The 26,793-nt window shown below is 37.3% G+C and overlaps 1 protein-coding gene across 5 annotated transcripts in view; it reads left to right on the top strand.

Moving 5' to 3' along the window:
- Positions 1-25,473, top strand: part of POC5 (POC5 centriolar protein) — a 36,352-nt gene extending 10,879 nt beyond the window's left edge. For 4 of the 5 annotated variants that reach the window (XM_060143142.1, XM_060143144.1, XM_060143141.1 and 1 more), the window contains 8 exons: positions 2,020-2,225; positions 4,118-4,294; positions 6,106-6,210; positions 8,018-8,197; positions 9,649-9,802; positions 14,387-14,670; positions 19,786-19,962; positions 22,448-25,473. In XM_060143142.1, coding sequence (XP_059999125.1) covers positions 2,020-2,225; positions 4,118-4,294; positions 6,106-6,210; positions 8,018-8,197; positions 9,649-9,802; positions 14,387-14,670; positions 19,786-19,962; positions 22,448-22,591 — 1,427 coding nt within the window. In that variant the 3' untranslated portion in view covers positions 22,592-25,473. The remainder of the gene's footprint in view (positions 1-2,019; positions 2,226-4,117; positions 4,295-6,105; positions 6,211-8,017; positions 8,198-9,648; positions 9,803-14,386; positions 14,671-19,785; positions 19,963-22,447) is intronic. The other variant, XM_060143145.1, reaches the window with a different exon arrangement.
- The last annotated feature ends 1,320 nt before the right edge of the window (positions 25,474-26,793 follow it).

Here is a 26,793-nt window from a genome sequence, read left to right as displayed (position 1 = left end):
AAGTCCCAAAGGGCAGATATTTTTAAAGATTTAATGGGATATCATTTTGGCCAGTTTAATTTTTTTCATAAACCAGAACATTATTTCCCAACTTTGAGGCATCCATGTACAAACTTAATGACTTTTGTCCCATCTTTATACCACCTGTCCTATCATTTAGTGTTTTTCTTTAGATATATTCATTTTTAGCTTAAATTCATTTTAAAAGGAAAATTTATATCTGTCATTATTGATTATCGCATAAAAATAATATATACTTGTTACAATTATAAAGCAATGGTTAAAATAAATGCAACTAAAACAAAGTTGTTAAATTTTGACCGAACACTAGTAGTGATGATATGTTCAGCCTGAAGTCTGTTTTTTCTTTGTTGAAGGGTGAGATTAGCAAGTGTTAAAGAGGTTGTAAAAGCATACTAACACCAGACTGAAACTTCTTCTTTGACGTAGAATAATAAAAATAGACTTTTCTTACTATGTGATTCAGTGTTATTTTATTTTATTTTATTTTTTTCGGTACGTGGGCCTCTCACTGTTGTGGCCTCTCCCGTTGCGGAGCACAGGCTCCGGACGCGCAGGCTCAGTGGCCATGGCTCACGGGCCCAGCCGCTCCGCCGCATGTGGGATCTTCCCAGACCGGGGCATGAACCCGTGTCCCTTGCATCGGCAGGCAGGCTCTCAACCACTGCGCCACCAGGGAAGCCCGATTCAGTGTTATTTAATGTAAGGACCATTTAAGCCACCATATAAGAAATGCCTCTATCCTTTAGTTTTCTCACTTATAAATGGAAGACTTGGAGCCTCCCACATTCTTAAGTTGATGCTATTTTTTAAAAGGTGAGTATATATTTAAAAACAACAACAAAAAAGCAGAGCCATGCTTTTTCCCTGAGTGCAGATCTAATTGTAGTAAAAGAGAATATTCATGTACTTTGTCATTCTGCCTTTTTCTTTGGGTTCCTTAACCATCTTCAGAACAAGTAGGTAGTGTTTCATTGTATGACTAGCCTGAACCATTTTTTTGATAAATTTTTTTTACACAAAATATATGTATTAGGGAATGATTTTCCCTTTTGCAAAGTATTCTGGAAAGATTTACTTTTAAGTAACAAGTTCTATAGTAGATTATTCTTTGTTTGATACATTCAGTAAGGAAAAGAGGAAAGCCCTTCAGTCTTGATTATTAGGACCCTTATAGTAAAAGTGTGAGATACATGAGAAGTTATGATGAATAGTCTGTAATTCCAATATTCATGTGTGATAAAATAGTAACTTTTCTATTTTGTGCTTTTTAAAGATAGATACCAATTCTCTTTCTAGCTCTGGCTCTCACACCAACCCCCCATGTACATGGGAAGGAGGTGGGAGTGATGTACATATGTACATACATATATATAGTTACATATATTTCTCATCTATATGTTGAAGGCTCACAGGGTGCCTTACAACTGAGTGTTTGATAAACTAAACTAGTCTCTTATAGTGTTGAATTTTAGTAGTGTTAAAACCCACCCCATTGTTTTACATAAAGTAATAATGACTTATATACAGCCACTCTGACCTTGGTCAGTTACTTAACCCTTTCTAAACCTCAGTTTCCTCAATAGTAAAATGGAGATAATAATACCTTTTTCTTAGAGTAGTGTGTATTATGAGCTCATCCTTATGACGTTTTTATTACAGGAACATGAAAAGCACTTAGTAAATGTTGATATGATGATGTGAATGATAATAGTTTCAGCTCAGGCTATACCTAGGTATATGAAACATCCTTATTTGGGATAGAGGTCATTTGTGGTTGGGGGAGGGAAGTGTAGGAGACTTCTTGTGCTGGTCAGTCCTAAATCAGTGACAATACTGAAATTTAAAATAGCCAGATTCAGTACACTGAAAGTCCATTCTCTGCATTTTCCTCAGCCTCCATAGATAACTGACATCTTGTAGGCTTCCAGTATAACTCCTTACCAATTTGGGTTATTTTCAATTTAGCTAACCACTCCAACTTTTCTTTTCTTCTAGGGTCATCACCAGTGTCGTCCCCAAGGAAGTCACCTCACCTGGTTTTGGACTTCTTCAGTTCGAATCTTTTAGTTGACTCTTCCTCACCAAGGTCTAATTCTAGTCCTGTAGATGCCCATGAAGTAGTTGGGACCGATTTTCTTATTTCTGATGAAAACCTTCAAAAGATGGAAAATGTGCTTGATCATTGGAGTTCAGGTCTTAAGGTATTACAGTGTTCACTTACAATTGTTTAATATGTAGTATAGCAGTTTTGCTCTTGATTGCACTGTTTATTCTTCTTTTCTTTGAATTAAAAAGTTAAAGAAAAACAAAAAAACTTTAGTTGCCTTAGATCAGTCCAGTATCTTAAATCTATGCCTCTCAATTGTTAACATCCATATGAATCATCTGGGGATTCTGTTAAACTGCAGCTTCTTATTCAGTCGGTCTTGGCCATGGTCCAAGATGGTGCATTTCTTTCTTTTTTTTTTTTTTTGAAACGCACATAGTTAGACCTGTACCACTTTTTAAAAAATTTTTTTATTTAGTTTTATTTATTTATTTTTGGCTGCATTGGGTCTTCGTTGCTGCACATGGGCTTTCTCTAGTTGCAGTGAGCGGGGGCTACTCTTCATTGCTGTGTGCGCGCTTCTCATTGTGGTGGCTTCTCTTGTTGTGGAGCACAAGCTCTAGGCTCCCGGGCTTCAGTAGTTGTGGCACGTGGGCTCAGTAGTTGTGGCTTGCAGTCTCTAGAGCACAGGCTCAGTAGTTGTGGAGCATGGACCTAGTTGCTCCGTGGCATGTGGGATCTTCCCGGACCAGGGCTCGAACCTATGTCCCCTGCACTGGCAGGCAGATTCTTAACCACTGTGCCACCAGGGACGTCCCTAAGATGGTGCATTTCTAACAAGCTCCCAGGTGATGGTTCAGAAGCCATACTTTGAATAGCAAGGTTTTAAATAGTTGCTGGAACAGCTCTCCATGTGCTACTGAACTTCTCGAGATGTTTTGAAAGGCTCAGCCTGTGTGACTGAGAGAGACACCTATTGAGCCTTTCCCACATCGTACCTATGACTAATGGAAATGTCTCCTTTTATATGAAGCATAAGACCCAATTTTAGCAACATGTATTCATTTTATAGCCACTCTTATAGCAACCACAGTATGTAACTGATAAATCAATAAAAATTGATTTTTATTTTGGTGATGTTAATGGCCTCTAAATAAAACAAAGTAATCCAGAAATGGCAGTTTTTCTGCTATTTAAAATATAATGGAGAAAATGACAGTTCTTTTGAAACAGTTTGAGAAAACTAAGCTGAGTATTCACATATGTGGAGAAATTATGGTCATGAGAGTTTTGTGGCATCTATATTTTCTCCATTATTTGGAACCTTAAATTCTAGAAGTAATCTTTTAGTATAATTTCTATCATTTTTCTCCAGGGAACAGGTTTCATACTTCTAATCGTGGCGTTAAGTCCATTGGAGTAATGTACCACCAACCATTTAAAAATTGTCCTATGTTCAGTTAACCATACTGTTACCCAGTTTTTTAATACTGTTATCCAGTTTTTTGATAACATGATTATTTGGTCTTTTTATTTATGCCAGTCAGTAGGGTGAAAAGGGATCAGTCTTAGCAATTTGTTGTAAGGTGGCTGTTGTGATGAATGATTTGGAGGAAGAAAACATCAACTCCAATGGTTTCCACTGTTCATCTCTATCTAAATAATATCCCAGTCCTGTGGCTCAGCCTAGGCCATAGTCCTGCATTTCCTTTTTGTCTGATCCACCTTAATATGGATATTTAAGTCCTTGAGTAAACAAAGGAACTGTTTATTAATGAATGAGACCTAAAAAATATTTTAATGACACTAAGGTTTCATACAAAGTAACTTAAAATAGGGAAAAAAATCATGTCCTTAGTATGGTGAATGTGAACTAAGAAGAGCTGTGACTGTTGAACTTGCAGATGTTTTCATTAGTGGATTTTTTTTTAATAGCTCTTATGTTGATTGTTCTGATTTTTAAAAATTTTTTCTTAATTTCAGTGTCATTTTATGAAGCGGTATTAAGGAACAGACTACTTAATTGTCAGTATATTTATTTTTCAGACAAACATCATATCTGAACTAAGTAAATGGAGACTTAATTTTATTGACTGGCACCGAATGGAAATGAAAAAAGAAAGAGAAAAGCATGCAGCAGATATAAAACAACTGTGCAGCCAGATCAACAGCTTGAAGGAGCTGCAAAAAACCTATGAAGTCTCCATTGGGAGAAAAGATGAGGTCTTCTTTTTCATACTGCTTTTTAACTGAGATTCAGTAAATGTCTTGCTGGGTAATAAATGCCAGGAACTGATTGTTTAGATCATTACAAGATACAAAGGGAAGATCATTTTCAGAAACTGGTAGAAAAATAGATGCATAGAAACAAGATTTATTCTTCACATTAAATGTGCCAGGATCACGTCATTTTATCTTTGCCATCACGTTTTGTGTGCTCTAAGAGTGCATATTAAGTGTGGGAACACTAGTCTTTTCTTCCCAATCTTTTCTTCCTAACTGCCCTTAACAGAATGTCAGGGAACCAGCATTACCCACATTTTCAACCATCCTTTCGGAGGGGCATAAGTATCCCACATTCTATCTGTTATACGTCTTTATTCATTAATGAAGTCCTTCATTTTGTTGATAAGCACAAGAGCACTGTTTATTTCACTTTCTGTCAGCCTCTTAAGAACTTGAGAGTAGGGTTCAAATCTGGGCTAATTTTGTGCTTCCCAACAGCACCTTGAACAAAGCAGATGGGCAGCAAATCTGTAGCTCCCCCAGGAGGATGGTGACCTTCAGAGAAGAGGGACTCACAGCAGACACCTCAGCTACTTGTCTGCAGATGCAGCACTCACTGTTTTAATGAACTAGATAAGATTATTGGTTTTTTTAAATATACTTTTTTGGGGGTGTTATAGGGTGCAATGTAAAATTGATCATTTTACGTAGTTTGCTTTTTTGAAACAATAGATACTAATGTCAGTCATTTTCTCTGTTACCCTCAAAATTCTCTCCTAAGGTTTTAAAATATTTTATTAAATTTAATTTTTTTATTTCAAAAGTGTCACACGCAAAAAGAGTATATATGCATGTCCAGTTTTTGAAAATAAAGTGAACAGCCATGTGCCACTACACAGTTTAATGGACTATTACTAGTATCTTAGAATTCCTGCCCTTTTCCACTTTTGAAAATTATTTAAAGAACCAGAATGTCTCTCAGTAAATATGCCTAATTTACCAAATCTCTTTTTAATGGGACCATTTTTAGATATATATTTCAGTTACTCAGTTCTTTATAAGAAGAATATTGGGCTTCTCTGGTGGCACAGTGGTTGAGAGTCCGCCTGCCGATGCAGGGGACGCGGGTTCATGACCCAGTCTGGGAAGATCCCACATGCCGTGGAGCGGCTGGGCCCGTGAGCCATGGCTGCTGGGCCTGCGCGTCCGGAGCCTGTGCTCCACAACGGCAGAGGCCACAGCAGTGAGAGGCCCGTGTACCGCAAAAAAAAAAAAAAAAAAAAAATTATTTCAGGATTTAAAAGCCTTCATAGATTTTTTTTTTAAAGAACAGGAATAATATCACTGAAAAAGTACATCAAAGTGTAACAATTATTTGCTTTTATGAGTTTGTTGAATCCAGAAAATCATTAAACAATTATTGAGAAACTTCTAATCCAAGGTATTGAAGGTATTTAGGGGCTAGAAAGATATTTTAAACCTGGTCTCTGCCCTCAAGTCTAGTGAATAAAAACATTTTGTATACACAGTAAAACTCTCAAATGTATGGTTGTTTTTCTTGAATTAAATTCCAGTGATCATATTAATTTTCATATACTGTATATAAACATTTTATTGATTATTACCAGGATACACATAATGAAGATTTCTTTCCTCTTTTGTTCCCCTTCATTCATTGATAAGTAGTGTATTCATATGGGAAAGTTTTTTAATGAGGTTAACTAGATGAATACAGTAGTGATCCATAAGTATTCTCTCTAGCATTTTTTGATATATAAAAAAACCCTTTTACTAATTGCTGTTTACAGGTGATTTCTAGCTTGTCTCATGCCATAGGCAAGCAAAAGGAAAGGATAGAGTTGATGAGAACATTCTTCCGCTGGCAAATCAGCCATGTCAAATCCAGACAGGACGTAAGTGTGAAAAAGAAAAGCTGACTGACACTTATTAGACTTCTGAACTCAGAAGCATTTAGAATCATGTATTAGAACTCTTGTTCAAGTCAAAGAAAGATTTTTTTTAGTAAGTCAAAATGAATTAACAATTTAATGTTACTCTTGTTTTAAAGGAACTTGATTTTTGGTATGGCTTGGGAAAAAATACTTCTTATATTTTATAGACTTATTGATATATCATTTTCTACTTCATAGTAGGTTAGTAAGAACTGTACCTAAATTACAGATGTCCTGGTGGTGGAATCCCCTTTAACAAATTTGACTTCAGATGTAATCACATGAATTTATCACCTTTAGCATATCATATGTTTCCTATATTAGTTCTACTTCTAAAATACCTGAATATATCATCTTCATAAAGAGGCAATACTATAATTATAAAATTGCATGTTTGTTGCATAACTTGCCTTAATAAGAATTAAAGAAATCCATGTCCATAAGCTTTTTAAAAATTATCCTTAGTTTATATATAATTTAAACTTGAATATCTTTTATTTTAATTAAGTGAGCTGAATCAGCCGCATAGCACAGGGAGATCAGCTCGGTGCTTTGTGACCACCTAGAGGGGAGGGTGGGAGGGAGGGAGACGCAAGAGGGAGGAGATATGGGGATATATGTATATGTATAACTGATTCACTTTGTTATAAAGCAGAAACTAACACACCATTGTAAAGCAATTATACTCCAATAAAAATGTTAAAAAAAAAGTGAGCTGAATCAGTATATCAGTATAAATATAAGCTGAGAATAGTAAGTTATTGTATCAGAAGTAGAAAAGTATGAAAGTATATATGTATCCCACAAGAAGGCAGAATACAGAGACTCAAAGAGTGTAGGGGATGGAGATTATATATATATATATAATTTTTTTATATATGATGCCCATGTGAGTCATGGAGTAATCTTTGTGCATTTAGTTCCAAGAGATTAATATTTAAGGAAAAGGCTGTTACTGTCATGGAATAGGATTTCTCCTTTAAGAATACTTATTAGTGCTTCTTTTTTAAAATTAATCCCAATAGATTAAATCTACATTAACCATATTTAAAAGAGCTATTTAAAACTGAGTCATATTTTGAAAGTTATTTATTGGGTGACATAATGAGAATATGTTCAACTGTTAGTTGAAATAGTTGAAGTTGCCATCAGTTTTTGAATAAAAAAATTTTTTAAGAAAATCAAAAATTGGATATGCTCCTTCAAAAGAATTTAAATTCATTGATAAAAGAAGAATAGCATATGCTCCTACTAGGATCATTTTGGTACTAAATACGATGGTCAAGTATGTAAATTAAATTAATCTGCTTGTGGTGGTGGCCACCAAGCTGTAGAGGAAGCAGGGCCATCTGGAGCCACAGTCACCACCCTTCCTGCCTTCCAGCTCCTAGCCCTGTTTTCAGCTAAAAGGTCATGCGAATTCATAACCAAGATGGCAAGGGGCAAGTTAACTCATTTTCTTTCATTTGTTTTTTGTTTTCCCCCTACCTTGATTAGTTGCATAAAGCAATGATGTAATGGATAAGAGCTTAGGCTCTGGAATGAGGCAAGGTTGGCTTTTCCCTTTCTGCCTGTGTGACCTAGGCAGGTTGCTTACTTAACCTCTTTAAGCCTGTCCTCCCATCTGCACACGAGAAGAACACGATTACACAGTATTAAATGATAATGCATGTACCCTGCTTCCCGCAGGCTGATGTTTTTTGTTACTACCGCCAGTATATTTTACCAGTCCACTGTGTTTTTGAGGTTGTATATTACTTTCATTTAGGTTTATGAAAGTAAACTAGCTGACCAGTACTTCCAGAGAACTTTACTGAAGAAAGTCTGGAGAGGCTGGCGGGCCATAGTACAGAAGCAGTGGAAAGAAGTGGTGGAACGAGCTTGCCAAGCAAGAGCTGAGGAAGTCTGTGTCCAGATTTCCAATGACTATGAAGCCAAAGTTGCAGTGGTAAACTTTTTTTTTCACTTTTTTAATAAAAGTAAAAAAGATGAGTAGCATCACTCACTCTTAGTTTACAGTTAGGCAGAGTAACCCATTTCTCCAATTTCATTCAGTGCAGTGTGGGTTCAAATGAGACTACTGGGAACGAACAGTACTCGTCAGACTTACAGACTTATTTGTTCTTTTAAGTAGTTATAACTTTGACCTCCAAACCTGTGTTAAATCTCTTGCATGTACATTTCTCTTGGAAATGTAAATCAGCCACAGATCCTTACATCTCTAAGAAAGCATACTTTCTTAGGCTTCTTTTGGCCTTTATTTAGCCAGAAATAAAGACCAAAAACAAAAGTGTTTATCCTGATGTTATTTTAAGTGTACTGTGTTTTTATAATGTTGGTATAAAGTGTTTGTATATAAATTGAAGTTATTTAGACTTATAACAATAATATTAACATTGTTTCCATGGGAAAACGTTTGAGACCCAAAATGAAAATAAAACCATACTAAAGAATGCAGTAGGCCTCTTGAAATCAAATATTAAGAGGAAAAAAAATTTTTTCATCATTATAACACTAAATTCTTAAAGTTTTATTATGCAGATAATTTTCTGCAATTGAAAATGACATGCAAAACCGCAGTCCCTTTTTTATTTTTTTTAATTTATTTTAATTTATTTTTATTTTTGGCTGCATTGGGTCTTCATTGTTGCGCTGGGCTTTCTCTAGTTGCGGAGAGCGGGGGCTGCTCTTCGTTGCGGTGCGCAGACTTCTCATTGCAGTGGCTTCTCTTGTTGCAGAGTACAGGCTCTAGGCGCAAGGGCTTCAGTAGTTGTGGCGCATGGGCTTAGTTGCTCTGCAGCATGTGGGATCTTCCCGGACCAGGGCTCGAACCCATGCCCCTTGCATCGGCAGGTGGATTCTTAACCACTGCGCCACCAGGGAAGTCCCATGCAGTCCCTTTAGATTTGGTCTGTGGGAAAGTGTTGTACCTAATGGCACTTTGCACTTTAAATTCTATAGATAACATCTAGTTAAAAAAAAAAAAAAACTGTTACTGTTGCAGGCGTTGAGTTATTTTTTTCTGAAGGGGTGAGGGCTGTTTGGGGCTCTTAATATATTTTGTTTAGTATCCTACATAAAAATTTTATGGTGAGAAATAACATCATTCTGTATAATTAGAACACATCAATCAGGATTGGGACTGGTGTAAAATTCCCTTTGTTTAAACCCTGACTTTATGGTTAGGAATGAAAATGGTTTGTTGATGGAGACGATAGAGGTTAGATGCATCTTTTAAAATAAATTGAGACACAGCAGAAGAGGTATGTGGTAAAGTGATTTTAGTATTTCACACAAAAATAACTTCACAGCGTAAGTCTCTTTTTTTTTTTAAACAATAGATATTCTTCCTTGTGTCTCAATTTTTTCTCTTCTTTTTAAAAATTTTCCTGATTTTAGTTATCTGGAGCTTTGGAAAATGCAAAAGCTGAGATCCAAAGGATGCAGCATGAAAAAGAGCACTTTGAAGATTCCATGAAGAAAGCTTTCATGAGGGGTGTATGTGCATTAAATCTTGAAGCCATGACTATATTTCAAAGCAGAGGTGATACAGGTAAGTATTTTGTTTAAGATTCTCTGCTTACTTTCAAAAAGGGTTTGAGGAGATTTCAGTGATTGGTGTGGTCTGCAGTACTGATTTTCTGCAGTACCTATGTCTTATCCAGGCACTGCTATTTTTAATACCATGGTGTTATATTCAGTTTTAAATCTGCCATGAAAATTCTCTCAGTCATGGTTACTTACAGTATCTTGTATCTGATCAAGTAAACTGTTAACTCAAGTATTTAGGCTCAATGTTATAATAATGCTTTGAATGTATAACATTATTTTAAGGCTCTTTTAACTATAATGGTAATGCCTTTAAGTATAAAATTTCATTTCTGTTTTTTTCTAAGTAGCCAAACTCCTTAGACTGTTTTCATTATTAAATATTTCTTGTCTATTCATGGTTTCCCATTTTTTAAAAATTGCTTGTCTTCCAGTGCAAGAGAGTCCTCAACTAAAACTCATTTTCAACAAGTATACATATCGGCCTATCTATAGAAGTTGAGTAAAATAATTCTATGTCAAGAAAGGTCCATGTATTGGCTAGGATCTGAGTGGCTTTTGTCATCCACATGGCTTAGAACAGCTTTGCCACCAATTTACAAGGAGGCCTATTTTCCTCACTGGGTTTTAGTTTTCTTCTCTGAACAAAGAAGATAATATAAATCTTCCTTACCTGCTTCATAGAGGATTCTTGTGAGAATGCAGTGAAATATAATTGAAAGCACTTTAAAAGACAAAAAATACTTAAACATGTAAGAGGATACTCATGATATAATTACTGCAGTCTTAAGTCAGCCTCCAAAGTTTCATGTACACATTGAACATTTTTGCAGTATTTCCTCATATTAAATCCTGTTTGAAACTCAGTTTATTTATTGAGACAATTTCATTTTGTACCATCATTAATATGATTTCAGTCCTGTGAATAACTTGTCTGTGCTTGTTATGCCCTCATTTTAAAGCATCAATAAACAGTTTTTATTTCAATTGTGCACGCTATAGATGGTAGTGAGTTGAGGCAAATCGTTTTCTTTCTCAGACAGTCATGGTATGTGGCCCACATGCAAGTTAGAAACTTAGAATCATAGAATCTTGAAGCTGAATGGTTTATCTTGCTAATACCCAAATGAGTACTTGATTTCTCTAGTAAATCGTATTTTAATTGAGTATTAATGCTAAAAACAAACTTACCGTCCCCAATGATTGGATAGTCTGCTTTCGGTTGTAATTCTTAGCAAGTTGTATATATTAAATTGAAGAATTTAATTATCTACTTGTAACAGATACTGGGTTTCACAAGTACAGTGAGAAATTATAATCATTAGAACTTGCTACATTCAATTGCAAGAAATCTATTTCTCGTAACCTACTTAAGAAGGTTACGAATTTACTTAGGACAGAGTGTCTTACCACCTTAATAAATTTACTGTCTTAAATTTTAAATTCAAATACAGCTATGTCAGGGCTTCCCTAGTGGCGCAGTGGTTGAGAGTCTGCCTGCCGATGCAGGGGACGCAGGTTCATGCCCCGGTCCGGGAGGATCCCACATGCTGCGGGGCGGCTGGGCCCGTGAGCCATGGCTGCTGGGCCTGGACGTCCGGAGCCTGTGCTCCACAGCGGGAGGGGCCACAGCTGTGAGAGGCCACAGCAGTGAGAGGCCCACGTACCGCAAAAAAAAAAAAATACAGCTATGTCTCTTACAGGCATATATCCATAACAGGACTTGGAGAAAATGTATTCTGATCATTATACAACATGATTTATTTTGCTCCTATTGCTTTTAAGTCTACTGTCATCTGCAGCTAATGCCAGGTTATGGGATCCCAGCTGTTTTCAGTGGCCTTGTGCTTTGTTTCGTTTTGTTTAATTTTGGCTGTGCCGTGCGGCATGTGGGATCTTAGTTCCCCGACCAGGGATCAAACCTGCACCCCCTGCATTGGAAGCACGGAGTCTTAACCACTGGACTGCCAGGGAAGTCCCCTTGTGCTTTGTTTACCATAACAATGGGTAATAAAGATAAACAGGACTAGTAAGACACATGTTAGCAGTACACACTAGTGTTGATGGAGCTACCAAGGGCAAAAGTTCAGGGTAATGTAATGCTGGATTTGCTCTGTGATATTTGTCTTGTGGCATTTTAATAACAGCTATTAAAATAAATTTTTAAAAATTCTCACAAGAGGAACTTCCCTGGTGGCGCAGTGGTTAAGAATCCACCTGCCAATGCAGGGGACACGGGTTTGAGCCCTGGTCCGGGAAGATCCCACATGCTGCAGGGCAACTAAGCCCGTGTACAACAACTACTGAGCCTGCGCTCTAGAGCCTGCAGACCACAACTACTGAGCCCGCATGCCACAATTACTGAAGCCCACGCACCTAGAGCCCATGCTCTGCAACAAGAGAAGCCACCGCAATGAGAACCCCGCGAACCGCAACGAAGAGTAGCCCCTGCTCACCACAACTAGAGAAAACCCGTGCACAGCAACGAAGACCCAAGGCAGCCAAAAATAAATTTTAAAAATAAATTCTCACAAGAAAAAAAAAATTACTTCTGGCCCCCTTAAAGCAATTTTTTTTTTGTTTGCGGTACGCGGGCCTCTCACTGTTGTGGCCTCTCCCGTTGCGGAGCACAGGCTCCGGACGCGCAGGCTCAGCGGCCATGGCTCACGGGCCCAGCCGCTCCGCGGCATGTGGGATCTTCCCGGACCGGGGCACGAACCCGTGTCCCCTGCATCGGCAGGCGGACTCTCAACCACTGCGCCACCAGGGAAGCCAAAGCAATTGTTTTTTATAATGCAGATTTTAATAATACAGTGTTTCTAATGTACTGCTCTACTTGTTAGAGCAAAATAAATATATATTTTTTATCTCTTTTGATTCTCTGCTAGCCATAATCTGCAGTGCATCTCATGTTGTACAATATCCTAATCAATCTTATAGCTTAGATAAAAGTTTCTATGAGGTAGACAAAATATGTCAATACAAATGGCCTTTAAAGGGATACCTGCCAATTTTTAAAGTAGTTTTAGGAACAGTAGAAAAATGCTTTCCAACTGAAAAACATACCCAGTTAAAGCGAGGATAATTACGATACTGGTTCCACATAAGTCTGCCACCCACCTAAAAAAAGAGACAATCAATCAGTCACTTTCTATGAAAAACATGTTAAAACTCAGTGTGTGTGCGTGTTTTGTTTTCAAAGCAAAAGCAGTATATGTTGAATTCATCTCTTTCATCAAATTATTTCAAAGGACCTATGCATTGTAATCCTCATTAAACTTTGTTAATGAAGTAACTATTGCTCTATTTTATGTAAAGATAGTCTAAGACAAGAACTTATACAGAAGTCCAAATTTCTGGATGGAACTTATACAGAAGTCCAAACTTCTGGAATTTCTGGAATGAGGACAACACGGAAAACCTTTTCAGCATAGGGCTACATAATGCCCTCTATTCATATATTCTGAAACATCTCAGTGACTGAATATTGAAATCCTCACCCTGATGTTTGGTACCAGGAAGATATAGTCTTTTTTTTTTTAATTTTATTTATTTTTGGCTATGTTGGGTCTTCGTTGATGCACACGGGCTTTCTGTAGTTGCGGTGCGCGGGCTTCTTATTGTGGTGACTTCTCTTGTCGCGGAGCACAGGCTCTCGGTGTGTGGGCTTCAGTAATTGTGGCGCACAGGCTCTGTAGTTGTGGCCCACAGGCTTAGTTGCTCCGTGGCATATGGGATCTTCCCGGACCAGGGATCGAACCCGTGTCCCCTGCATTGGCAGGTGGATTCTTAACCACTGCGCCACCAGGGAAGCCCCGAAGATATAGTCTTAAATGGAAATTTTAACCAAATTCTAATGCTGGGGGGTGGAAATCTAGAATAGGACTCTTTATCCTGGCTTCTGGAAGCTGACATTATTTATTCCTTTGATCTAAGATTAAGGTTCAGTTTTGAGAGAAGGTTTCTATATATGTGTCACTAAAATCAGTTAAGTGTGCAAATATGCTCTTAATTCATGACATATAATCTACCTGCAAGAACTCATTTCTTTTACAGTATCAAAAGTAAAGATTTTAGTGTTACTTATTGATTTATTATTGTTTGCTGAAAAAAATCAAGAATTAAAAATACATTGGTTTTGTTAGGCTAAGAGCAATAGATGGTAAATGAAGAGGGTATGGTGATATCAGAAAACTATTCTGAAGATCTAAATACCAGGCCATGTATCAGGATAGTTGTATTAAATAATGCAAAGAACATAAATCTTTAGGCACAATGTGACCATATTATTATAGTGGTTGTAAGGTCCCAGCTGAGTACATAATTTATTTTTTTACATAAGAGCAAATCATTCATTAGCTTTCACATGTTGAAGGAACTGGTCTGAAGTCTTTAGTGGTTAATGCTGACATTAACCAGTTAACACTGACCAACTGCATTAACCGAACAGTGTTAACCTATCCAGTATATGACACATTTCTACATTTCTGCTGGACCACATTTTGGAGATTATGTATTTTCATTGTTGGGAAGATAAAAGTAATCTTAACTTGGAAGAGTGTTAATGGAATTAATTTGTGATTTATAGGGACAGACTTCACAAATAATAAAAGGGAAGAGTATGGTCCTGGTGTTCAAGGAAAAGAACATTCTTCTCATTTGGATCCTTCAGCTCCTCCGATGCCCTCAGCAGTTGCAGTGCCGCCATCCCCGCCAGCGGCAGCCCTGGGAGCCACCTGCACTGCTGCCTTTCCCTCTGCTGCTTCCATCACTCCTGCCGGGGCTGCTTCCACTTCCTCTGTTCACCTTCCTGTTTCTGCTCCTCATGGCGCTGCACCGACAGCTACAGCTTCCTCTACACAGGAAGAAATGGTCAGTACAGTTAACTCAGGTGCCTATGTTGGGAAAAAGTTTCCAAACTTGTTTGTATATTGGATATTTTGAACTCAGAACATATTTTCCCATGGAGAAAAGAGTCTATGTGGTCTTTAGGCCAATCCACAGAAAATATTTAATATACAAAGTAGCTAAAACATGAATTTGTAATGAAAATAATACCTGAAACTTCTATTACAATAGTGATAATTAAACAAAAATGAAGAACTTATTAATTTTAAAGGAAATTAGTGGGTACTTTCAAGGGCTTAGGAGGCTAATGGCCTTTTTGTGTATTCTTATTTAACTACAGCTTCCCTTTTCCTGGATGCAGACATATTAACACTACTCTGTAGTGACTCCATCTTGGTTAGGTTTTAAGTTTTCATTTATAATTGGAATGAAGATAGGAATTGTTTTTCCTAAAGTCACTAGCTGCTAATAGAGGAGTCCATAGAGGGGGAAGAGTACTGAATGAGGATGGCGTATTTGTGGGAGAATTTACCTGAAGTTAAATTAATCAAGCTATTAATATGCATACTGTGGTTCTGACTTCTCGGCCTCCTGTCATTAAACCTGTATTCTTCAGTGTCTCTCAAGTGAAGGGCACAGGGATACAGGCCAAGCTTATCAGACTCACCTCTGCACGGCTTTTTTTTTAAAAAAAACCCTATGCCCTTAGAGAAATGCAAATCAAAACTACAATGAGATACCATCTCACACCGGTCAGAATGGCCATCATCAAAAAATCTAGAAACAATAAATGCTGGAGAGGGTGTGGAGAAAAGGGAACACTCTTACACTGCTGGTGGGAATGTGAATTGGTACAGCCACTATGGAGAACAGTATGGAGGTTCCTTAAAAAAACTACAAATAGAACTACCATATGACCCAGCAATCCCACTACTGGGCATATACCCTGAGAAAACCATAATTCAAAAAGAGTCATGTACCAAAATGTTCATTGCAGCTCTATTTACAATAGCCAGGAGATGGAAACAACCTAAGTGTCCATCATCGGATGAATGGATAAAGAAGATGTGGCACATATATACAATGGAATATTACTCATCCATAAAAAGAAACGAAATTGAGCTATTTGTAGTGAGGTGGATGGACCAAGAGTCTGTCATACAGAGTGAAGTAAGTCAGAAAGAGAAAGACAAATACCATGTGCTAACACATATATATGGAATCTAAGGAAAAAAAAATGTCATGAAGAACCTAGGGGCAAGACGGGAATAAAGACACAGACCTACTAGAGAATGGACTTGAGCACATGGGAAGGGGGAAGGGTAAGCTGGGATGAAGTGAGAGAGTGGCATGGATATATATACACTACCAAACGTAAAATAGATAGCTAGTGGGAAGCAGCCGCATAGCACAGGGAGAGCAGCTCGGTGCTTTGTGACCACCTAGAGGGGTGGGATAGGGAGGGTGGGAGGGAGGGAGACGCAAGAGGGAAGAGATATGGGAACATATGTATATGTATAACTGATTCACTTTGTTATAAAGCAGAAACTAATAAAAAAAATAAAATAAAAAATAAAAATTTTCCATATAATAAACATTATGTTTAAAAAACAAAAACCTTATGCCCTTCTTCCCTGCTCTGGCTTGGATCTGGCACAAAGGCATGTACAGTCCTATAAAGGTGCTGGGATGATTCAGATTTGCTTGTCTCCCTCTCCTCCCTGACCCTAACCACTTACATGAGAGGAAGGAAGATGGCAGAGTAGGTTTTAGGTCTTAATTAAGATTTACAGGGGCTTCCCTGGAGGTCCAGTGGTTAAGAATCCACCTTCCAATGCAGGGGACATGGGTTCGATCCCTGGCCAGGGAACTAAGATACCACATGCCATGGGGCAATTAAGCCCGCACGCCACAACTGCGGAGCCCACACGCCTCAACTAGAGAGAAGCCTATGTGCCTCAATGAAGATCCCGTGTGCCGCAACTAAGACCCAACGCAGCCAAAAAAAAAAAAAAAAAAAGAGTTACACAGGCCATTAGAAGGTGCTGTAGAGCTAGGCAGCTCTCTGCAGCCAAGGGACGCATGAGTCAGCCAGACAGTTGGTCATCTGAAGTATTCCAGCCTTTTGCTTTTCTTTTTTTTTAAATTTAGTTTTGTCTCGTTGGGTCTTTGTTGCTGTGCGCGGGCTTTCTCTAGTTGTGGTGAGCAGGGGCTACTCTTCATTGCGGCGTGCGGGCTTCTCATTGCGGTGGCTTCTCTTGTTGCGGAGCATGGGCTCTAGGCGCGCGGGCTTCAGTAGTTGTGGCACGTGGGCTCAGTAGTTGTGGCGCACAGGCTTAGTTGCTCCACGGCATGTGGGATCTTCCCGGACTAGGGCTCGAACCCATGTCCCCTGCATTGGCAGGTGGATTCTTAACCACTGCACCACCAGGGAAGTCCCTTGAATTTCTGCCTTTTGGAAGCTACTAACTTTGGGGAAAAATATGTTGAGATCTGCTATTTTGCATTTCTTAAATATGACTTAAGAGAAATTTGAATGTGTGGGGGAGTTTTGATTTAGAAATAAGACACTAAAATTCAACCCTGACATGCGTTCAAGCTGTGTTTATTTTTCATGATTACACGTTTCGAAGTGTGATCCTATACTGATGATCTCATTTAAATAAACACAGTGAGTATTTATTTCTGGTTTGTCATTCATGCTGCATATCCAGATAACACATAGAGCTAGATTTTTCAAAATTCCCTTCTTAAAATATGACTGCACCACTTGTACATCTGGGTTTGTATCTGAATCTGAACATGCATAACGAGAACCAAATGAATGAGTGTACTTACCACCCTTTTTATTTTTTGAAACAATTTGGTCACCTGAGATAATTTTGAAGTCTTTGAAACCTGAAAAACACAATATTATATAGACAGCCCTTCTTCCCCCACCCCTCCAGCTACATCTTGCTCCTTCAAAACAGACACCCATTCAATTTCATTCACATAAGTACAGCATTTAGGGTTAGAGAGAAAGGAGAATCACAAGTAAATCAATCTGTAAGTGCCATGCTAGTTTTCTTCCTTTCTTATTTAATTAAAATACTCAGATTTACCTCAAATATGTCTTCTTGTTTTTAAAAAGAACCATATTGACAAAAGCAAAAACAAATACGTTACTTGGATTACTTACCTTACATGAAACCATTATTGTTGGGAACAGGAAAAGAGAGATCTGTGATCCAGGCCTGGCTATCTTTCTCTTCATTTGAATCACAGAGGATTCCTATGAACATTCAAAACTTTTTCTAGTCTTCTTCAGTAATTTCCAGTACCTAAAAGGAGGTGTGTGTAGAAAGTAAACTGCAGAGAATCAGGAGACAAATAACTGGAGAAGGGAGGATTACCATTCTAGTGAAAGAATATTTTCATCTGTGAAATTATTTCCTTTCTGCAGACATCATCAGTATGTTAAATATCAGAATTTCATGGTGGAAAATATTTTCAAAAAACATGTGCTCGCTTCGGCAGCACGTTTACTGAAAAAATATATATATTAGGCAGTTATACAAGCAGATGTACTATTGCAGTTCACAAAGTTGAACAACAGATGGCACTTCAGTTTTTCTAACTCCATTTGAAATAATTGAGGGGTTTTAATTGGATTTTTAAGCTATTCAGTAAAGTTTCTCTTCTAACTTTGCTCTTCATCTGAACAGAAAGTGAAAGGCTAGCATTAGTCAGTTGGGCCTGCTCTCCCTGTTTCATACATGAGGAAATTGAGGCTTAGGGAGAGTAACTTGCCAGTGGACACAATTACTAATGCAATTGTAATTCAGACTTGGACAGTCTGGCTTCAGAGCCCTGTACTCAACCAATAATCTGCATTGTTTCCATGTCAGATATTAAGATACAAATATTGGGGCTTTTTAAATATGTCATTTCCCTTTTTCTTATTCCTTTTGATTTTTGCCCCGCTAATGTAATTAGTTGATCATGAAAAAAGAAAAATGAGTACATGTACTACTCTTGACGTAAATGTAATCTTTCTGGTGTATTGTCCAGCGGTAAGCAACAAAAACTGTAAAACCTGACATTACCTTTTGATATGATCATCTCGCTTTTTGCAATACATTCTACAAATAACTTTCAAAGGAAAAGGAAAATCCAGGAATTCCTTGGTGGTCCAGTGGTTAGGGCTCTGTGCTTTCACTGCTGAGGGCCCGGGTTCCACCCCTGGTCAGGGAAGTAAGATCCCACAAGCCGCGTGGTACAGCCAAAAAAAAAAAAAAAAGAAAAATCCTTTTTTTTTTTTTTTTAATTACAAAAGTTTGCTATATATAATAGGAAAAGAACTGGGACAGTTAAACTGCAGTTTGTTGATATAAAAACCTCTCATTAAAAATGATAGCTTGTCTCATGTATAAAATAGATAGTAAGAACCTGCTGTATAAAAATAAAATTCAAAAAAAAATGATAGCTGGTCTCTATTCATGAAAAAAAGTATATTAACAATGCCATAAGAAAAAGGGGAGGACACAAAAGCATATGAGTAATGATGATTTATCCATAAGGGTCAGAAGTTCATAAAACAGATTAGCGGTTCAAGAATTAGGGATTGTTTGGGAAGGGAGATGGGTATGACTCTAAAGAAAGGACAGCACGAGGGAGAGCTTTGTGGTGATGGAATAGTTCTGTATCTTGATTGCAGTGATAGTTACAGGAATCTACACATGTGATAAAGTGACATAGATCTATACCCAGGCATCATTCCAACATCAGCTTCCTGGTTTTGACATTGTAATTACATAAGATATAATCATTGCAGGAAACTGGGTGAAGAATACACAGGACCTCTCTATGCTCTCTTTGCAACTTCCTATGAATCTATAATTATTTCAGAATAAAGTTTTAGAAGTTCCTAAAATCCTATAAAATAGTTGGCATACCAAGGTTAAAGGGGTGTTTGGGGTGCTTGGTTTTATATTTTGCTTTTTGCCTTATTGTTTAAAAATTTTTCCCCATGTTAGAGTTGGTTGCATAGACAATTATTTTAAGTGCCTGTGTATTTTCTTTATAAGTTATAGAAGCAAAAGTACCATAAATTTTGCCATGGATTTTCTACCAACTGAATATTTTTTTGTTTTTTAGTATGGGCCCAGGGTTGTGACATCAGCACAACAGAAAGCTGGAAGAACAATCACAGCCCGGATCACAGGGAAATGTGATTTTGCTTCAAAAAATAGAATCAGTAGCAGTTTAGCTATAATGGGAGTTTCTCCTCCCATGAGCTCCGTCGTTGTGGAAAAACATCATCCGGTCACAGTGGTGAGTCTGCATTTGATAACTTCTTGTCAAAAATTCTTCTTCCTGAGAGTTGATAGACTAATAAACACTTAAATGACATGTTGAGGAGAAGATCAAAATCCATGATGACTGGTACTTATTCTACCTTTACTATTACAGTCTTTATATACTTATAATTATCACACCTGCTTTAAATCTACCTTTCCTATTTTAGGAAATTAATTTCAGAAACATTGTTTCTTCTCAATAGTATAAAAATTATCAAATACAATTAATCCAGTGTATTGATGGCCAAAAGGGTAAAGTATATAAATGATTTCTCATTAATTAAAAAAAATGACAAAAACTGTTTACTCATTAAGTGCTGTCCATGTAGCAGATTTTTTACTCTAAGAAATACCTACTTTTATGGTTTTTAAGTTTTCCTCCTTTTTTTTTATTTTTTGAAGTCTTATTTTCAAATATAATTGTCAACGTATTTCTAATTTGGAAAAAAATCAGGTTGCAATAAATTCACGTGATATAAAGTACATGGAATTTAAGCCAAAAAAAAAACCCGAGTTAGTGCCTCAGTTTCACTACTTACTGCCTTTGTGATCGTATACAAATCAAGTAAATATTTGAGCCTCCATTTTTTCACGTGTAAAACGGGAGCAATAAGAGTACTTAGCTCCTAGAGTTATTGTCAGGATTCAGGATTAAATAAGATAACATGAAAATTAAATGAGCTGTATAAAGGCACTTTGTAAATTGTAAAGCCATAAGCAAATTTAACTTAATAAAAGTTACTAGAGGGCGTCCCTGGTGGCGCAGTGGTTGAGAGTCCGCCTGCCGATGCAGGGGACACGGGTTCGTGCCCCTGTCCGGGAAGATCCCACATGCTGCGGAGCGGCTGGGCCCGTGAGCCATGGCCGCTGAGCCTGTGCGTCCGGAGCCTGTGCTCCGCAACGGGAGAGGCCACAACAGTGAGAGGCCCGCGTACTGCAAAAACAACAACAAAAAAGTTACTAGAGAAGGATACATGGGATATCTCTGTGTTATTTCTTACAATCGCATATGAATCAACAATTGTCTCAAAAAGTTTAATTTCTAAAAGTTACAAGAACACATCCCTAAAGAGAAACAACGATTGATTTTAAAGAAGAACGTCCTCTATATAAATTCTGAATGTTAAGCAACATTCCTGTCTGCTTAATATGTCAAAAAGATAAAAGGAATGATTTTAAATCCTTTTCCTTCTGAACACTAGATTGTTACTAGATGATTAAGTCAAAAGAAGCTGGATTGATTGTTTAAATTTAGCTTCAGGTAAAGTGTGACCACAGTGAAGTGGCAGACTGAGATGGAGGTACCAAGTCCAAACTGAACACATCGAGGGTAGAGGATCATCTTAGCCTTCATAGGTTGGACAGCCTCTGAAAGTCCTTAGATGACTTCTCCCTGTATTTTTGAAAATGTGAGATTAGGTATCAAAGATGAGAAGAAATGAACTCATTTCTATTTTTATCAGCACATATGATGTTTACAAAGGGATAGGGGGAGAGAGACTGTCCGTTCATAAGGTAAGGAAGATATAAAGACAGCACATGTGTTTATTTTTAATTCAGACAACCTGTTTTTTTGTACTGATTGGAATGATATTTTACAGAATAAAAACCAAGGAACTAAAGACTTACAACCCCTGTTTCTGATATTTATCTCTCAAACTGCCCTTCGTTTATTTAGTATGTTCAGTTATTCTTCAGTAATTGGGCACGAATTCAATAGCCATAAACTGCTTCCATTGTTACCTACTTTGGATTGTGTAGCAGGTACAGTGGCAGTCCTCTGTGCTATTTTTATTTTTCATTTTATCCCAGGATCCTAAGAACTAGAACTACTAGAGACAATTACTAATAAACCATTCATCAGATTTCTGACACTTGAGCTCCATCTGCTGGATAATTGCTTGCTCCTAGTGCTACTTCATCCTGTGCCATGTTTTGTAGATCATGATGCCAGTGGTACCATGAATCTGTTTCTACAGGTTCTCTTGCCCATCATCCCTAAGGAGAAATAGCTCTTTTGTCAGGGTCAGGTTAGGTGGTTAGCAACTAAAATTTCATCTTAGTTGCAAGAATCTCTCCCATTTGTAATGGTTATCCAGTTATTTACGTACGAAGAAACATTTATATAAAACACTCTAAGAAAAGAGGTTATTTCTCCTTTTCTTTAAAGAGAAAATCTTATTAAAGCAGAATCTGACATGAGGATCTTTGTTTAAAGGGATTTCATTCATTTTTTTTAAGCAAAAGCTGTATCGTAGAGCTTTTGAAATACACAGTGAATGTTTTGATATAATATATATAATTTTACTTCAAGTATTTTAAACATGACTTTTCTAAGTGGAAGACCCTAATAGGAATCTACATGTACTAATGTTTGTTGGGTTAAGTTATAGACAATGAAATGATATTTAGTATGTATAATTTTATGGAATTGTTGAAGCATATTTTTGCCTTTTCAGCAAACCATTCCGCAAGCTACTGCAGCAAAATATCCCCGGACCATTCACCCTGAAAGTAGTACCTCAGCTTCCAGATCTCTCGGAACCAGATCAACTCACACCCAGTCTCTCACAAGCATTCAGTCCATAAAAGTGGTTGACTAAAATGAATATGTTCCTAGTGAGGTTGTTGAATTCTTCTGGCTTTACTAAGAATTAGAAATTTTTAGTTTTTAAAATTTCACATTCTTAGAACATCATGGATACATCATATTAATTTCCTCAAAATTACAAGAGACTTTTTCAAGCTGTACCATCCTTTGTAACTATATGTAGGATTATTTTAATGTGATTTTTTATTTAAGCAATTAAGTAAAACTTTTTTAAATTAAAAAAGAAACTAGCCTTAATTTTTTTAATAGGTTCAACCTGTGACCGATCATATCATCAAAGTATATAAATCCTGTTTTTGCAGTGTTATTTCCAAAAGGCTAAATCATTTGCAATGTTACCAAGTAAACTTTGAGAGAGAACTTTACTAAAAAAATTATTTAAACTAATAGAAACTAAGGTATTTTTATTTGAAAATTAAAAAAATAAAAGCCCAGAGTAATATCACAAAGTTTTTTTGTGACTTTAATATATTAGTCCTCATTTTTTGGGGGCTCTAACAATTAAAAATAGGGGGGGAAATAGCAATACCTATGAATAGTTTTTAATGTTAAAAGGGAAGAAATATTTTACTAGCACAATAACAGAGTTACAGAAACATCAGAAAGAAATTTCCTATTGGGACTTCCCTGGCGGTCCAGTGGTGGCTCTAGAAGCCACCACAATGAGAAGCCCGCACACCACAACGAAGAGAACAGCCCTTGCTCGCCGCAACTAGAGAGAGCCTGTGCGCAGCAACGAAGACCCAATGCAGCCAAAAATAAATAAATAAAATAAATTTAAATCACAGATCAATAGGTTTTTTTTAAAAAAAAGATTATTGTAAGCATCTTTTAAAGCTTTATCTAAACTCTAGAAATCGTATATTGTCAACAGCACCAAGTAATTAGTGTTAGCCTAATTCAACTTAACTTCTTCCAGTGCAGGGGGTGTGGGTTCAATCCCTGGTTGGGAAGCTAAGATCCCACATGCCTCGTGGCCAAAAAACCAAAACAGAAAACAGAAGCAATATTGTAACAAATTCAATAAAGAAAGAAAGACCTTAAGAATGGTTCACATCAAAAAAAAATCTTTAAAAAAAAAAGAAATTTCCTGTTAGGATGATCCTATTTCAAATGTTCTTTCTTACCTTTTTGAAACTCTATAGCATTGAACCTTTTTTTGCTCTGAACATCCAAACATTGTCCTATGATGGTACAGCCCTGGACAATTCAGCAATTCAGGCCTTCCAGGCCTGGCAGACACTTTTTAATGCCTGGCCAATAGGAAGAAACCATCTGGGCAAACAGATTTCGGAGAACAAGACCAGGCTTCTAATGCTTTTATTGCTGGCTGACTGGGTTATCTAGGGCCAGACACTTAAATTAATCTCAGGGTCCTCATCTGTGACATAATGAGATCTACCTACCCTACCTATTTTCCAAAGTACTTATGGCTCACATAAAAATGAGTGGATTCTGAGGAACTTGTGAACAGCCTCAGTTTCCATATCTTTAACAGAAGTGGATGGTTTCAGCCTCTGTCAGTCTGAACATGACCTAGCCCTGTGCTCTAACTTTACTATTGGAAATAGTTTTTCTTATTGCCTCATGTTGTAATAGGACATGAGAGAACAGATGTGAGACTGGCAAATATCCCATTTTCTAAAGGACACACCAAGGCTTTTTTGAACTATAAAAGTATCTGGCTGTGTCTTAAAGAGTATTAGATCCTTCTTATGCAGTGCTTCTTTTGGATTGTGGCCAGCTACCACTGGTGGCAAACAGCTCTTCTTGGGTTTCAATAAGCACAAATCAACAGCACTTCATCTCCTGCTGCCCGTACCACGGGCATGCTCCTCCCCAGAGCTTCCCTGTCCACTCAGAGAGTTGAGATACCGGCAGGCTCCACTCATATGCAGCCTGGAATTAACATCCCATTGGGGTAAACAGATCAATTCTTACTTTCTCCCCATATGAATTGTCCTGAGATGCATTAGTCCATTCTTGAGGTCAAATAATCAGTTGTTCCTGATACCAAGTGTTGGCCAATTTGGTAAATCACGCTGGTCTTGGCTCTCCCTTCCCCATCTCACTTCCTTTTTCCTTCACTCCTGCTTCCTTGGATCTACACTCCTGAAAAAAGCAGTTGCTCATAAACTGTGGTCTTGGGCTCTGCTTTTTAAGGAACTTACATGACAACAGGGAATGGTTTTCAGTAAGCAGCTACCCTGGTGGCGCAGTGGTTAAGAGTCCACCTGCCAATGCAGGGGACACGGGTTCAAGCCCTGGTGTGCTGTGGGAAGATCCCACATGCCACGGAGCAACTGAGCCTGTGCACCACAACTACTGAGCCTGGGCTCTAGAAGCCACCACAATGAGAGGCCCGCACACCACAACGAAGAGAACAGCCCCCGCTCACCGCAACTAGAGAGAGCCCATGCATAGCAACGAAGACCCAATGCAGCCAAAAATAAATAAATAAAATAAATTTAAATCACAGATCAATAGGTTTTTTTTAAAAAAAGAATATTGTAAGCATCTTTTAAAGCTTTATCTAAACTCTAGAAATTGTATATTGTCTATAGCACCAAGTAATCAGTGTTAGCCTAATTCAACTTAAATTCAACAATTAAAACACTTAAACAGTAAGAGTATGTATTCATATTTGTTTATTATTGCATAAAGAGGTTACCCAGATTTTGAAGCAAGGTCAGTGGAAACTGGTCATACTGAAGAACAGGTGGGGACAATGCTTTTCACTAAATACCTTTCTAAAAACTTTTTATAATCATGTGAACATATTACCTGTTTTAAAATTAAGCTTACCATTTACAATCAGCATGAGATGAAGATGCAGAACTATAAATTCATGATATAATAAATGGACTGAAATTGCTCGTGATTTTATTTCTGGGCTTATAGACTTAGAGTCAGAATTTGATAATGGAGAGCCTTAAATTATAATGAACAGGTGCACATAAGCTGATAGAAATTGATACTTTATTTCATATTTCAGAACTTTCTCAGATTACAAAAATAATGTGTGGTTAATATTTAAAAAAATATTGGAAAGTACCAAAAGTACAAAGATAATGAAAATCACCTGTAATTACATCACCAAGAGATTAAAAAACATTGGTGCATACACCTCTGGTCTTTTCTTAAGTGATATATTACACATAGGTGTTATGTAAAGCCAACAGTAACTGAATTTCCAAAGCAAGTTTCTCTTATGAAACAAATAACGGTTAATGATTTAAATACTATGGATATGAGGTTAGGCATTTCATAGACATTCTCCCTTCATCATCACCTCAGTATTATAGAAGAGATAGACCTCTTTCCCCCATCCTATAGAGAAGGAAACTAAAGATCTGAGAACCTGAATGTTAGCATGCCCAAAGGCTCACAGCTAATAAACAGCAAAACCATGATTCAAAACCATGTCTGTCTATTCTTAAAACCCTGGGTTTTTTCATTTACCATAATGTTCCCACCATCATAATTTTTTAAAACATGATATACAAAATCCTAGGTTATTCTATCACTAGATATGTTATCACATATTATGTTGCATCAAATGACAGAAATGGGAAAAATCATATACAACTTGCCTTAAGCAAAACCAAAAAAATTGACTTTTCAGTGGTTGGAAAGTGTAATACCATTTTTTCATCTGTTAGAGAATCCTGTCACTGCCATCTTCACGGTTGAAAAGAAAATCAATACTACTGCTGGAAGAACTTTACGCCATTTGAAGAACTGAATTTAAGAGGGCTGAATACTGAATGGAAAATCATTTAAATACAATTTCTTTAGGCATTTATGAAACTGCACATTTCTTGGGCCTTGAGTCAGTTTCACTTTTAAATTGACCAATCTTTTCTGGAAAAAATGATAACAAGATTAATAGCTAATATTTATTAAGCACTTGGCTACATGTCAGGCACTATGAATCCCACAACAGCCCTCTGACACAGACACTTTTCTAGTTAAAAACTGAGAATGCCGGCAGAGTGATTTCTGTACAGAACTTGCTCGAAATCATAGCCCCTTATTTGTTGGAGTTCAGCTATAAGCTCACACAGTCTCGCTCCGGAGTACATGCCCTCACCCACTGCAGTGGACTGCCTCTCAGTCTTCCCTGGGAGTTCTTGTGGACACTATTTCATAGAAGTGAATAAGTTCAAAATTGAGGGAACAAACCCAGAGCTA

The sequence above is a fragment of the Lagenorhynchus albirostris genome, chromosome 3, assembly GCF_949774975.1.
Source record: "Lagenorhynchus albirostris chromosome 3, mLagAlb1.1, whole genome shotgun sequence".
NCBI lineage: Eukaryota > Metazoa > Chordata > Mammalia > Artiodactyla > Delphinidae > Lagenorhynchus > Lagenorhynchus albirostris.
This window is presented reverse-complemented; position numbering and strand designations above follow the sequence as displayed.